The 13392-nt window shown below is 43.6% G+C and overlaps 1 protein-coding gene across 1 annotated transcript; it reads left to right on the forward strand.

The window, feature by feature from the left end:
• The first annotated feature begins 4554 nt into the window (after positions 1-4554).
• On the forward strand, positions 4555-6584 carry LOC140313415 (D(1)-like dopamine receptor). The gene is made up of 4 exons (XM_072391510.1): positions 4555-4569; positions 4648-4773; positions 5019-5673; positions 5734-6584. The coding sequence occupies exons 1-4, from the start codon at positions 4555-4557 to the stop codon at positions 6582-6584; spliced, it is 1647 nt and encodes a 548-aa protein (XP_072247611.1).
• Positions 6585-13392: the final 6808 nt, after the last annotated feature.

Raw genomic sequence — 13392 nt, forward strand, 5'->3', positions numbered from 1 at the left:
GCCACCCTTCCATGGAGCCCATTTCTGATGAGGCTTGGGCCAACAGTAGATGGATCAGCTGAAGGTCCAGATGCATCTCTCAGGTCCTGTCAGGTCACAGCTGGATTTTTTCCTCTTTCTTAAGGACATCACTTTCAGATCCTGTTCATCTGCTGGAGATAGTTTTTTAGGCCTGACACTTCTTCTTTTGTCCTCCACTTGTCCAGTTTCCTCAAATGTTTTAAGGACACACTGCACACCATGCTGAGATATGCCAAGTTTTCAGCTAATAGCTCTTTGGGAATCACCTTGTTGCTGCAGAAATCCTATTTTCTGTCTGTCAAACTGTGTTTTCTTTGCTGTTTTTCATAGATGCAGCTAAAGAAATGGGAACAAATGATGTGTCTCTGTGACAAAGTGCCTAAAGATCCAGTTTAAAACGGCTTCTTTGCTAAGTTGTCTGTTCTGTGTCGACACAACACTGGTTCATCCCTTGAGTTAGGAGCCTTTTTTCTGCCTGAATGCTTCATAGCTCAGAGTTAAGTGGCTTAACAGAGAAAAACTGGACTGAAAATGAGCGAAAAAGCAGAAAATGTCCAAAGAAAAACTCTGAAAGAGCTTCAGAAAGCTGCAGAACTGTTGCTCAACATCACTTTGAAAGATCTGGCTGCTTGGAAGGAGTTTATACAGGTTCATCACCTGATGCTGTAGTTTCCACAGTTTACACCTGATGAACATGTCAGTTTCAGGTGAGCTCACAGGTGAGCTGTCGGAGGAACATTCAACACCAGTGGTCCTGTAAACCGTAAACCGTCTTCCTTTTATTCAAATCACTTTTCATACAAACTGCGTAGTTTACACAGACTCCGCATCCAGTTTTTAATGATCCGCATGTGAGCTGCACCCTGCAAACGCTTTGTTTATGTTAGCCAGACGCTCGTGACAGGTGGAGGCGCACAGATGGGTTCGTGCAAGTTCGGGTGCACGCGCACGTGCACGCGCACAGGCCTGTGATTTATCAGCTGCTTGTTCACTGATATCAAACATTTATAGACACGACATCCACCCACTCGCACACACAGATTCGTCCATGCGTGAAGAAAAACTGAACACACACACGCGCGCGCGCACGCTCGCAGACACACACGAACACCAAGTAGCTGCCTCCGCCCCACAACAGTTGAACCAAAACAGTGATTAGAGTTTCAACTCTTCACCTCGACGTCAAACCGCCGCCAGATCTGCCACCAGGTGTAATTACAGGTGAGGAGGAGACGGGCGGCGGTCCAGCTCCATCAGCCCGCCTGCGTCAGAGATGACTCCGCTTTAACCTCGCAGCTAAATGCGCACCAACACACACAGATCTCCGTGTTCAATGAGCACATGTAATAACAAAGCATTCGGTAGCAACAGCCGAGGATTAGAGGCGTAAAAACAGCGCAGGAGGACAAAGTTCAGGCAGGGCCAGGTATGCAGCTGCTGCTTCTCACCGCTCTGCTTTCCCTGCAGCCCGCCATGGGGAGGAAGCTGGGCCTGGGCCAGTCTGGGCCTGGTTCTGTCCTCTAAAATGCTGCCACTGGATGGAATCTGTTGAGTTTATTTCGAACAGGCTGTAAGAAGCTGACCTGATTATGTAAACTCCCTGTAAGTCAAACCTAACTTTAAGTATTTAGACGTATTTAGATGCATTTAGACCTCAGAAATCTCTCCAGTGTTCCTTTGGCATCATTTACAAATTCATGCACTGATTGCATGACCGTCCGCACTTTCTTCTTGCTTTTTTTTAAGGAAAGTTCATGGAAACACACCTGACTGATCGCATTATGAAGCTGCAGGCTGGAGGATAATATGATCCCACCGGAGAGCTGCTTGTCTCCACCAGATGAGCAGAAGCGCGAACAGTTTTCACATTTCAGGCTGTTTGTGCTCAGCTGATTCATCTGAACCAATCTGAAAGCTGCTTTTTGTGCCTGCTGCAAACACAGAACGTCCTTTAACCCCAAAACAGGCCAAAAAGCACCAGTGGCAGCGAGAATAAGCCTCGTCACAGACTCTGGTTCGTTTTAAATTTACAGTGAAACACTGAATATTAAAACCTGCCTCTGTTACAGTTTATTTATCCGATATTTGGACGTTTTGACTTTGTGAAACAGGCAGGTGGCGCCATCTTGTGGCGACATCTGTGCCTGCAAGCCAAAAATATCTGTCGTAAAAAAGGATTATTTCACCCGTCCAGGCTGTTCCCCAGCTGTTGAACATCTGGGATAGGCTTCAGCCCGACGCAGCACGCGGAACTGGACTGATAACAGGAACTGGGTGGATGTTATGTGGCCTAAAAGAGGTTTTGTGTGATCTAAATTCAGTTTTGGGAGGCTGCAAAATGAAAACCATTTAAAGTTCACGTTTCTTTTCTTCAGAATGTTTTTTTTTAATGTTTTTTTTATCCTTACCGTCCATTAAAATCACAAATCTCCACCCCTGATGTTTGAAAAGGTTTCCTCTTCTTCAGATTCTTCTTTGTGGGGAACACACATTGTTGAGGCTCCAACTTTTAACAAACCTTTTCAGTCTTTGTTTTGACGACTGAAATCGACCAAACATGTTATTTGGTCAAGTTTGTACAACTTTGTCTGGTTTTCTGCAGTGGAGGACATACTTTGGGCCGGAGAATACGTTTAGATGTGATAACACCTCAGAGAACACTGTCTGTTAAAGCCAGATAGAAGTTAGTTAGAGGGAAAAACACAACTTTAACCCAGTAGAATTAAAGTTTGAATTAAAGTTGGTGATTAAAACCGGAGTGAACGAATATTCCAACCAGCAGAGGGCGGTATAGAGGCGTCAAATCGTGCTTTTGAAATAATTGAAATAATTGAAAATAATGTTGAGTGATACTGAAGAAGTGAGGCGTTTCAGAGACATGAGACTGATCTTCCAAGATTCTGATCAATCAATCTTTAATTTCCTGTGAGAATCTGATGAAACTCACTGAACTGTGGGCGGAGTTCAACAGCAACGACATGCACGTGTCAACAGATATTTACCCCTTTGCACGTGGTTTTGGTGAAGGACAGTTTAAGATTAATGAGAAGGGAGGGATGTGTGTGTTATCCTGCATTTTCAGTCTTTCAGCATCTGCGATGCTCCAAGGAAGGAACCAACTGTTAGCCCGATTCTTTCATTGGAAGCCCAAGAACAAGCTGGAGAAATCGTTAAATAATAATAATTAAATAAAGTATTTATTAGGGGTCACATAGTAAAGTATATTGCAGCTGGACTCAGAGTGCCAGAGCAGGAAATCCGTCAGGCCGAGCCCCGATATCCGGAAACATTTCATATTTATATTCAGCTTTATCTCTTTATATCATATTTATATTCAGCTTTATCTCTTTATATCATATTTATATTCAGCTTTATCTCTTTATATCATATTTATATTCAGCTTTATCTCACAGAGGTTGTATTCACACTTCAGAGTATAATTGGCCAGTTTTTAGTGGCATGATCAGGCCAGCTGCTGTCCTTGTTGTGTTCTTTGGATGTGATAAACTGTTTTAGGCTCGGATTTAAACTGTTTTAGGCTCGGATTTAAACTGTTTTAGGCTCGGATTTAAACTGTTTTAGGCTCGGATCTAATGTACCAGACCTATCTGCTCCAATAGAGATGTTCTGTCTGACCCAGTTGTTTATGTCATTCTAAGGTTTTGGACCCTTTTAATCTCATTTATTGTGCAGCATGAGCAGAGAGGAAAAGTACCAGCTGGGAACATTATTTAGGAAAATACAGAATATGTGTCTAAGATCAAAGCCAATTATAACACAACTGATGTTGGTTTAGAATTAGGGAAAGATGTCTGAATTTATAATCCCGTCTCATCGGTCCTCCTGCCTCAGCTCCTCACCTCCTCCACTCACTGGAAGTGGGGGGGACTAACATCAAGAGGAACCGGGATGGAGACCAGGGAATAAGAGGAAAAGTTGTTGTTTTTTTACAGAGAACTGATGTGAAAACCACAATCTCACATTTAAATGGTGTCTTTGTACAAAAAAGGGTCTGAAATGAGATATTAGAGCTAGAATTACACGACTTTAAGCAGGAAAATCATTGTGCTGAACACCAAAAAAGCAAAACAAGGAAATAATGATGAGGTTTGAGGTTCATTTTGCAGGTCAAACTCATAAAATAATCGGATCAACCATAGAAATAATAAAATAAAGCCCAACACATGGATAAAAGTTCATTTTGCAATAGTTCCTTGTTGTTATGGATGGATTAAAAATGATCAGCAGAGGACAGAATACACGATGGAGAAATGCTGAGGAAACGTTTCTTTTGTTCCATCAGCGGCTGAAGATGGTTTAATGTGATGATCCTGGGCCTTTAATCCTTTAACATCTCACAATTACTTTATGAAAAACGACATAAATCAAAGGACCGCCTTATTTATTGTGTTATTAGTGGCCCTTTTTTTTCCCCTCGCGCTAAAACAACCGTGCGTCCTGAGCGCGCGCACTGTGACTGTAAAAAGTTTCTCTTGATTCATCATCTTTTTTATGTTAATGATCCACACGGGAATGGGTCACTTTGATGTGAGTAATCTATCACCTGAGCTGCGGTCACGAGCCGCGCGCTGACTCCCCCTGAGTCTGAGCGCGTCACGCGCGCAGAGGAGAGGTGACTCCCCCCGCAGGACCGAGAGTCTGAGCGCGTCACGCGCGCAGAGGAGAGGTGACTCCACTGAGTCACACGACAAAAAACGAACCCCTTTTTCACTCTGGATTTCGGATTCATCGGTGACGCTGCTGCTGGTTTATCGTTTATTTCTTCATCTTTTCACTTTCTGTGGATTCTTATATATGTACACACACACGCGCACACATATATATAGATATATAGACATATATATATCTATATATAAATATCTTGGGCTCTTTTCCCTGATTTGTCCTGGAAAAAAGAGATCTCACTTCAAACGGACGCATGCGACAGAAACTGGCGAAAGTCGCGTTTTCTCTTCGTGTTTTTGCTCTTCGTTCAGAGCTCAGAGGATGGTTTGTGCGTCAGAAGCAACTGTTTGGCGGAAGGACGCGTTTTCGTGTGGATTTTAAAAGAATCCCCCTCCTGCGGGGTGAAAATGGAGAACTCCACGGCGTGGAGTAATTTCACCGAAGTTCTGTCGGAGCTGGACGGCGAGGAAGAGGAGGCGCGCGGCATCCACGGCGGCGGAGGAAGACGCGGCTTGCGCGTCCTCGTCGGCTGCGTGCTCTTCCTGCTCATCGTGTCCACGCTGCTCGGGAACACGCTGGTGTGCGCCGCGGTGATCAAGTTCCGCCACCTGCGCTCCAAAGTCACCAACTTCTTCGTCATCTCTCTGGCCGTGTCGGACCTGTTCGTGGCCGTGCTCGTGATGCCCTGGGAGGCCATCACCGAGGTGACCAACACCTGGCTGTTTGGGCGCTTTTGTGACGTTTGGATCATGTTTGACATCATGTGCTCCACGGCTTCCATCCTGAACCTGTGCATCATCAGCGTGGACCGCTACTGGGCCATCGCCAGCCCCTTCAAGTATGAGCGCAAAATGACCCACCGCGTGGCGTTCGTCATGATCGGAGTGGCGTGGACGCTGTCGATTCTCATCTCCTTCATCCCGGTGCAGCTGAACTGGCACCGGGCGGTGGAGGAGCCAGAGGAGGGGGTGGTGGAGGTGGTGGAGGACGCAGGGACAGCAACAGGCAGGAACCTGACGACCACCAACAACTCAAGCACTGTGGCCATGAGCTGCGTCGCCAACCTGAACAAAACCTACGCCATCTCCTCCTCCCTCATCAGCTTCTACATCCCCGTGGTGATCATGATCGCCACCTACACCCGAATCTACCGCATCGCGCAGACCCAGATCCGCCGGATCGCATCTTTGGAGCGAGCGGCGGAGCAGGCCCAGAACCAGGGCCACGGCGTGCGCAGCAGCCAGCAGCAGCAGCACCGGCCCACCGATGAAGCCCGCCTCAAATCTTCTTTTAAGAAGGAAACCAAAGTCCTGAAGACGCTGTCAATCATCATGGGGGTGTTTGTGTTCTGCTGGCTGCCGTTCTTTGTCCTCAACTGTACCGTGCCCTTCTGTGACCCGCCGTGCGTCAGCGACACCACCTTCACAGTTTTCGTCTGGTTCGGCTGGGCCAACTCCTCCCTGAACCCGGTCATTTACGCGTTCAACGCCGACTTCCGCCGGGCTTTTGCCACCATTTTGGGCTGCAACCGCATCTGCTCGAACAACGCGGTGGAAGCGGTGAACCTCAGCAACGAGCTCGTGTCCTACCACCACGACACAACCTTCCACAAGGAGGCGCTGGTTCCCGCGCAGCCGCAGCAACGTCCTCGCGCCCTCAACATCGGCTCTGGCCACCTGGAGGACATGAGCACGCGGTTTGACGAGGAGTCCATCATCTCAAACGGTTCTCCGAGCCACAGACTTCTGCTGCTTCCCGCCACCGTGCAGCTCCAGGACGACGCGGAGATTTCGTTGGAAACCATCACGCCGATCACCTCAGCAGCAGGGCTGGAGAGTGAAGCTCTAATTCCAGGACAAGTGGACCAGGAGGGATAGAACCGAAGCTGAGCTGGACTGGCAGATGCAGGAAGTGTTCTTCAGATATGGACTGAGGCTTTGGTGTAAAAAAAAATGTTGAATTTAACAACTTAACCAACCAAGTCTCACGTTGAAATGGGTAAAAGCTAAAAGACAATCTGTTAAATGTGAGAAGAAAAGACGGGATGAGGACCGTTTCATCTCATGATCACAGTTCTGTTTCTGCTGCCTTTACTTTTCTAATGTTTTTTTTTATTCTTTTACCTCTTTGACTGCCAAATGAGACAAATCTCGTCCTCAAAATCATTGGTTTCTCCCCAACAAAATGTCTCCCAGAGCTGTGCTGCAGTGTTTGGCAGTGATTAAAGTAGCGCTCGATAAGTTTGAGAGCCTGTAAACTGTGGACTTTGACCCATTTTTAGATACACCATCTTTCATTATGCGCATTTCCAGGCCTGAAACTGCCCTGAAGCACCTGGGGACTAAAATACTCCAGTTCACAAATTAGCTTTCCATTATTTATTTCTATTTTAAAATGTTTTGGGCACCAGTATTCAGCAGCAGATAGGCTAGAGAGAGTCAAGAAATGACTTTAACCTGTTTCAGCTGCACTGAAGAACTACAGCCTCTGTTCATGGGATGCCCACTTAGCATGTAGCATTAGCAGCTAGCTAACAGCGCACTTTCACCATCATAAAAAAGTAGAGACAAAATGTGGAAGATGGAGCAAAGAGACCCAAGATAACCCCGTGGGTCGAGACAAAAAAAGGACAAGAATAAACATCAGATTGGATCTTACTCCTGGAGAAAGGTCAAAGTAACAATGTGGAGACAGAGAGATGCAGTTAGCTTCATTGTTGCTGTCAGGAAATAATAACGGATCAGCTCTCTTCTTCTGTCCCGTCTGCTTTGCTTGGCTCTAAAGTAGCCGGTGTGCAGATTAAGCTTAGTTCATTCATGTAGTAAAACCAATGGGAAATGTTCATGTACTCCAGACATTTCATTTAATGCTAACAGGAAACACGCAGCATCATCAAAAAGAAGCTAAAACCTTATCTGTGTCTCACAGATGAAGCCTCAGTTAGCTCCTCTTTCTGTTTCAGACCAACATGGAAATAAGTTCTTCCAAAGTAAAGATATTTGGTCATTTTTTGCAGCCTTTCAAAATGTTCTTTACGGCACTGTGACACATACAACGTGCGTTACATTGCACACGGGTTGATTTCACGTGCCACGTTCAAATCAAACATTCAAAAATGTAAATCAGTCCTTCAAAAATAAAAAAATGTATCTTGTTTTTGTCTTTTTGAGCATGTTTGTTCTCATGTCTTCTTAGAGCCTTTATTTTTAGAGTTATTAATAACCAGAGTTATTACCGGGGGCTCACAACCCGCCGCTTGTACTTCTTCTGCCGCCGGAAGCGGCCAAAGGGGCGGGGCTTATATGTATAGCAACTAGCATATATATATATATATATAATAATCCATCCATACATCGGTTCCCTCTCTCACCATGGATCGTACTCTTGGCAGCCTTCTTTGTGTTTCTTTGTGTTTCTGCTCTGCCGTTTTCCGCTTTTTTCCGCCTTTTTTTTCCCGCCTTTTTTCCGCCGGAATCCAGATCGGCCCTAATTGGCTGTTGTCGCGTCGCGTCACTGCTCATTTGCATAAAGTTGAGCCTTTCTCAAGTCATTAAGCTCACGCCGGCTGCTCACGACGCTCTTGGTGTGAGCCCCCGGTTATTCTTCTTAGATTCTTTAATACTAGCCTACCTCGTCTATACCTCTTGACATATTTGGTGACTTCTGAAGGTGTCTTTTGTCAGGCTCTAAAGTATAACAACAAATTCCCATCATATCTGTGCACACGCACGGTTCATCCAACTTATTAAGTGATGTTGGTGCATGATTAAAATGCTGCTGTAAAGCAAAAAGAAGCTATTTTCATTTATTAAAAATTGCTCTGACAGAGGAAGGTCTCACAGGATGAGTTGGTGCTCAGATTCAGGTAATCAGTCACTGACGAACCTTTCGCCCCCTGCAGACACATTATGCTGATTTCTGCAGAAATCTCTAATCAACGCTCCAAAATCTAATCAGACCGCTTTGCTGCAAGAGCAAAAATAGCTCTCTGATGATGAGTTATAAAAGATTTACTGCCCTTTTTTGAAAATAATGCCTTTTATTCCTTGTAGTCAGCAGAAAATGCAGAAAAAACAGATGGAAATGCTGCTCATAAAGGATTAAAACTACCTCAGAACTTAAGCTCTATATTTATACTTTTACATTTAATTGATCTGGCTGATTTAAATGTATAATATTAAGTAAATAATCCTTTGTTCCTTTTCACTTTGTCTGAATAAACCAAGCGAGGCACCATGAGAAAAATCTCATGAATGTTTTCTAACAGAATAAAAAGTCAGTTTTGGAACGATCCTGCTTTTTCCTCCTGTTGCGCTTGTCTTTGTTTCATTTCCATGCTTTTTACAACATGCCTCTGCTCGCTCCTTTCATCTTCAGCGAGCAGAGGAGTTGAAACAGAGCTGAGGCACCCAGGGGCCACAGAGGGGCCGAACCTCTGAACCTCACAGGTGTCATCCACAGCCAGCTCAGAGTGCTTCATCACAGCAGCATTGTACCAGGCTGAAGCTCAGATGTGAGCCATACCATGAATAAAACCTGTATTTATAACTTTATTCCTGCTTTATCCCAGCTTCCTGCTTTATCCCAGCTTCCTGCCACTAGGGGGCGCATCAATCAACAAAGACCCTACAGAACTTTTGGATCTGCAGGACGTAAACAGTAAAGGTGGTTAGCTCGTCCCTCAGGCTAAGATACACCAAAATAAGATGTGTCATTGTGGATGGTATTTAGATAAAATCAAGGATTTTTGCTTATTTGTAGAGTTAATATCATTGTTCCTGCACAACTGGTGCTCCAGAGGAATACAGGACACATGAGATAGTCCTTATAATATGAACACTGAATTAACCTGAAGTATTTTCAGTCTAACGGGACAAAGTCACAGCGTGGCAAAGGGAAGGCCTGCAGGAACACAAAGACCAAAGTGCTGTAGCACCTCAGGTCTGTGCTTGATGTTTTGTCTTATATAGTATATTTATATGTATTTAATTATTAGAAATAAAAAGAGTACAGTGGGTGATGCTCTGGATTTTACATGTGAACACACACAACCCCAAAGTTTAATGAACCCCCAGGAGCCTTGATGTTCCCCTACGAGAGTGAAGGAAGACAAGAAGAAACAGAAAGGAGACGTTCCTTAAAGGACTGATTTACATCGGGAACCAGCATCCAGACTATCCAGGTATCATTGCCACCTTTTTTCTGGGAGACCTGGGTTCAAATCCCCTGCATGAAAGGTATTGCCTCCAGTAGGGGTCCTTAGGCAAGACCCCCTTACCCTACCTGTAAGTCGCTTTAGATAAAAGCTTCTGCTAAATGCATAAACATCCAGGATGAGTCCTTTATTTACTGGGAAGCATTTTTCTCTCTGTAGTCCCTTCGATCTTCCATTTAGAGTCGTGAAATGACACTGCCGTGTGCAACAGTGCAGACGAATCTGCAGGAAACACCGAAAAGTGTCCCGAAGGGTGGAGAGGTAGGACCCAGATGCACAAAAAGGTTTATTTCCAAAAGCAGGGAGAAAAAGGCAAGAAGAAAAAGCTCAAAAATCAGATCAAAAATACTTCAACGTTGACAAAAACCAAGGCTATGAAAAACAAAGCTGTGATTAACTGTGACTACGAATAAATAACTATGAACAGGACTATGGCTATGAGGCAGGAAACCAGCCTTATCTTTCAGTGACTGTGGCATGAAGGGATGGAGAGGATTCTGCAGTGACTGAAAGGAAACCAGGAGGCTAATTACTGTGGAGGGAGTGATCAGTGACATGAGGTGCAGCTGGGAACAATTAACCAGGTGAAACTAGGTGGGAAAAACATGACGTTTAAAACATAAACTGTGACAAACAGACAAGAAGACAGAGACTCTCCTGATGCCTGAAGTGGGAAGCAGATTCTTTTCCATTTGCTTTATGCAAAACAGTCCAGACTGGCCTCTCCTCAGCCAGTTTATGTGAGCAGCACCACTTCCTCCTTTTAAAAACACACCTTCAGCGTGGCTCGAACATCAAGCCCTCCTGCAGCGTCCGATACTCCTGCAGAGAAGCTCAAAATGAGGCTATAACACCTTAATTCAAGAGCTTATCTCCTCCCTCACTCACCTGAAAGTATTTGGTGCAGAATCTTTCATCCTGAATCTAAACTGATGCTCATGATCAGCATTTAATGCCCAAAAAATCAGCATTTACTCCCAGATTAATAAATGTGTCATTCTGAACACAGGAACCAGTATTGCAACATTTATTTCCTGTAAAATACTTTCTTTTATTCGATTTTATCTCTGCATCTTTGTCTCTTTCAGTTTCTGCGCTCAGGCAGGAGTTATGTAGCTTTCTTTTCCTCCTACACTTATTCAACAAAAGAAGATGTCTCTCACGGCACAAAATCTATCACGCTGTAATAAAACGTGCATGGATGAACGCTCTATTATTATAGGGCTGTTATGCCTTCAAGAACGAAGAAAATAACCCCTTAAAAACACATTATTCATATAATATATCTACACGGTAAAAGCAGGGAACATTTTGTGAAAGTGCAGGAACCGGAACAACAGCTCAGAGTGCATGATCATGTGTTACCGATGACCTCATAATGGCCTCATAATGGCCTTATAATGACCTCATAATGGCCTTATAATGGCAACTGAAACCAGAATGAAGGTTATCTCTTTTTTATCAATGTGAATCTGACTGAAAACCTTTCAAACAGAACATTTCTGTTTTTCTTTTACTTTGGACAGAAAAGGGAGATTTGATAAAGGTCACAAACACTCATGGAGTAATTTTTTTACGGAGGATTTTGATGATAGAGACCATAGAAGTCTGTGGAAGGTTGCCTATCAACCACTGAGTTATGGAAGTGTTTATTAATCACTGCCACAGAAACAATATGAACACTCGAGCTGTTTTAAACCTGCTTTAAACCTGTTTTAAACCTGTGTCGAACCTGTTTTACACCTGTTTTGAACCTGATTCGAACCTGTTTCGGAACCTGTTTTACACCTGTTTCGAACCTGTTTCGGAACCTGTTTTACACCTGTTTTGAACTTGTTCCAAACCTGTTTTACACCTGTTTTGAACCTGTTTTGAACCTGATTCGAACCTGTTTCGAACCTGTTTCGGAACCTGTTCCGAACCTGTTTCACACCTGTTTTACACCTGTTTTGAACCTGATTCGAACCTGTTTTAAACCTGTTTTGAACCAGTTTTAAACCTGATTTAAACCTGTTTTACACCTGTTTTGAACCTGTTTTACACCTGTTTTGAACCTGATTCGAACCTGTTTCGGAACCTGTTTTACACCTGTTTCGAACCTGTTTCGGAACCTGTTTTACACCTGTTTTGAACCTGTTTTACACCTGTTTTGAACCTGATTCGAACCTGTTTCGGAACCTGTTCCGAACCTGTTTCACACCTGTTTTACACCTGTTTTGAACCTGATTCGAACCTGTTTCGAACCTGTTGTTCTGAACCAGTTTTGAACCTGTTCTGAACCTGTTCTAAACCTGTTGTTTTAAATCTGTTTTAAACCTGTTTGGAACCAGTTTTAAACCTGTTTTACTCCTGTTTTCGAATTAAGCGACTCCAGACTAAATGGTGTAAATGAAGCAGAGAGAAGCTCTCGTTTTCTCTCCACATTTTATTCCTGTCCTCATCTCCTGCAGCCGATGGACTGACTAATAACATCTAATTCTGATGTAGTTACGCCCAACGGTGACACAAATTAATCCACACAGTTTAACATCTGATGCTATATCAGAGTAAATGTCTTTCATTGATCCCGAGTTCAATGTGAATCTTTTTTACACCTGTTTTGAACCTGTTTTGAACTGGTTTTGAACCAGTTTTGAACCTGTTTTGAACCTGTTTTGAACCTGTTTTGAACCTGTTGTTTAGAACCTGTTTTGAACATGTTTTTAACCTGTTTTGAACCTGTTTTACTTCTGTTTTCCAAACAAAAATCTTGAATAAAGCGACTCCAGACTAAATGGTGTAAATGAAGCAGAGAGAAGCTCTCGTTTTCTCTCCACATTTTATTCCTGTCCTCATCTCCTGCAGCCGATGGACAGACTAATAGCATCTAATTCTGATGTAGTTACGCCCAACGGTGACACAAATTAATCCACACAGTTTAACATCTGATGCTATATCACAGTAAATGTTTGCTTTCATTCACCACGAGTTCACTGTGAATCTTTTTTACACCTGTTTTGAACCTGTTTCGAACCTGTTTTACATCTGTTTTGAACCTGCTCCGAACCTGTTTTACAACTGTTTTGAACCTGTTTTACAACTGTTTTGAACCTGTTTTGAACCTGTTTTACACCTGTTTTGAACCTGTTTTACTCCTGTTTTATTCCTGTTTTAAACCTGTTTTACACCTGTTTTAAACCTGTTTTACACCTGTTTTGAACTGGTTTTGAACCAGTTTTGAACCTGTTTTGAACCTGTTATAAACCTGTTTTGAACCTGTTTTAAACCTGTTTTGAACCTGTTGTTTTGAACCAGTTTTGAACCTGTTTTACACCTGTTTTGAACCTGTTTTGAACCTGTTTTAAACCTGTTTTACTCCTGTTTTCCAAACAAAAATCTTGAATAAAGCGACTCCAGAGTAAATGGTGTAAATGAAGCAGAGAGAAGCTCTCGTTTTCTCTCCACATTTTATTCCTGTCCTCATCTCCTGC

Source organism: Leuresthes tenuis, unplaced genomic scaffold (genome assembly GCF_036924035.1).
Source record: "Leuresthes tenuis unplaced genomic scaffold, fLeuTen1.0.hap1 SCAF_8, whole genome shotgun sequence".
Taxonomy (NCBI): domain Eukaryota; kingdom Metazoa; phylum Chordata; class Actinopteri; order Atheriniformes; family Atherinopsidae; genus Leuresthes; species Leuresthes tenuis.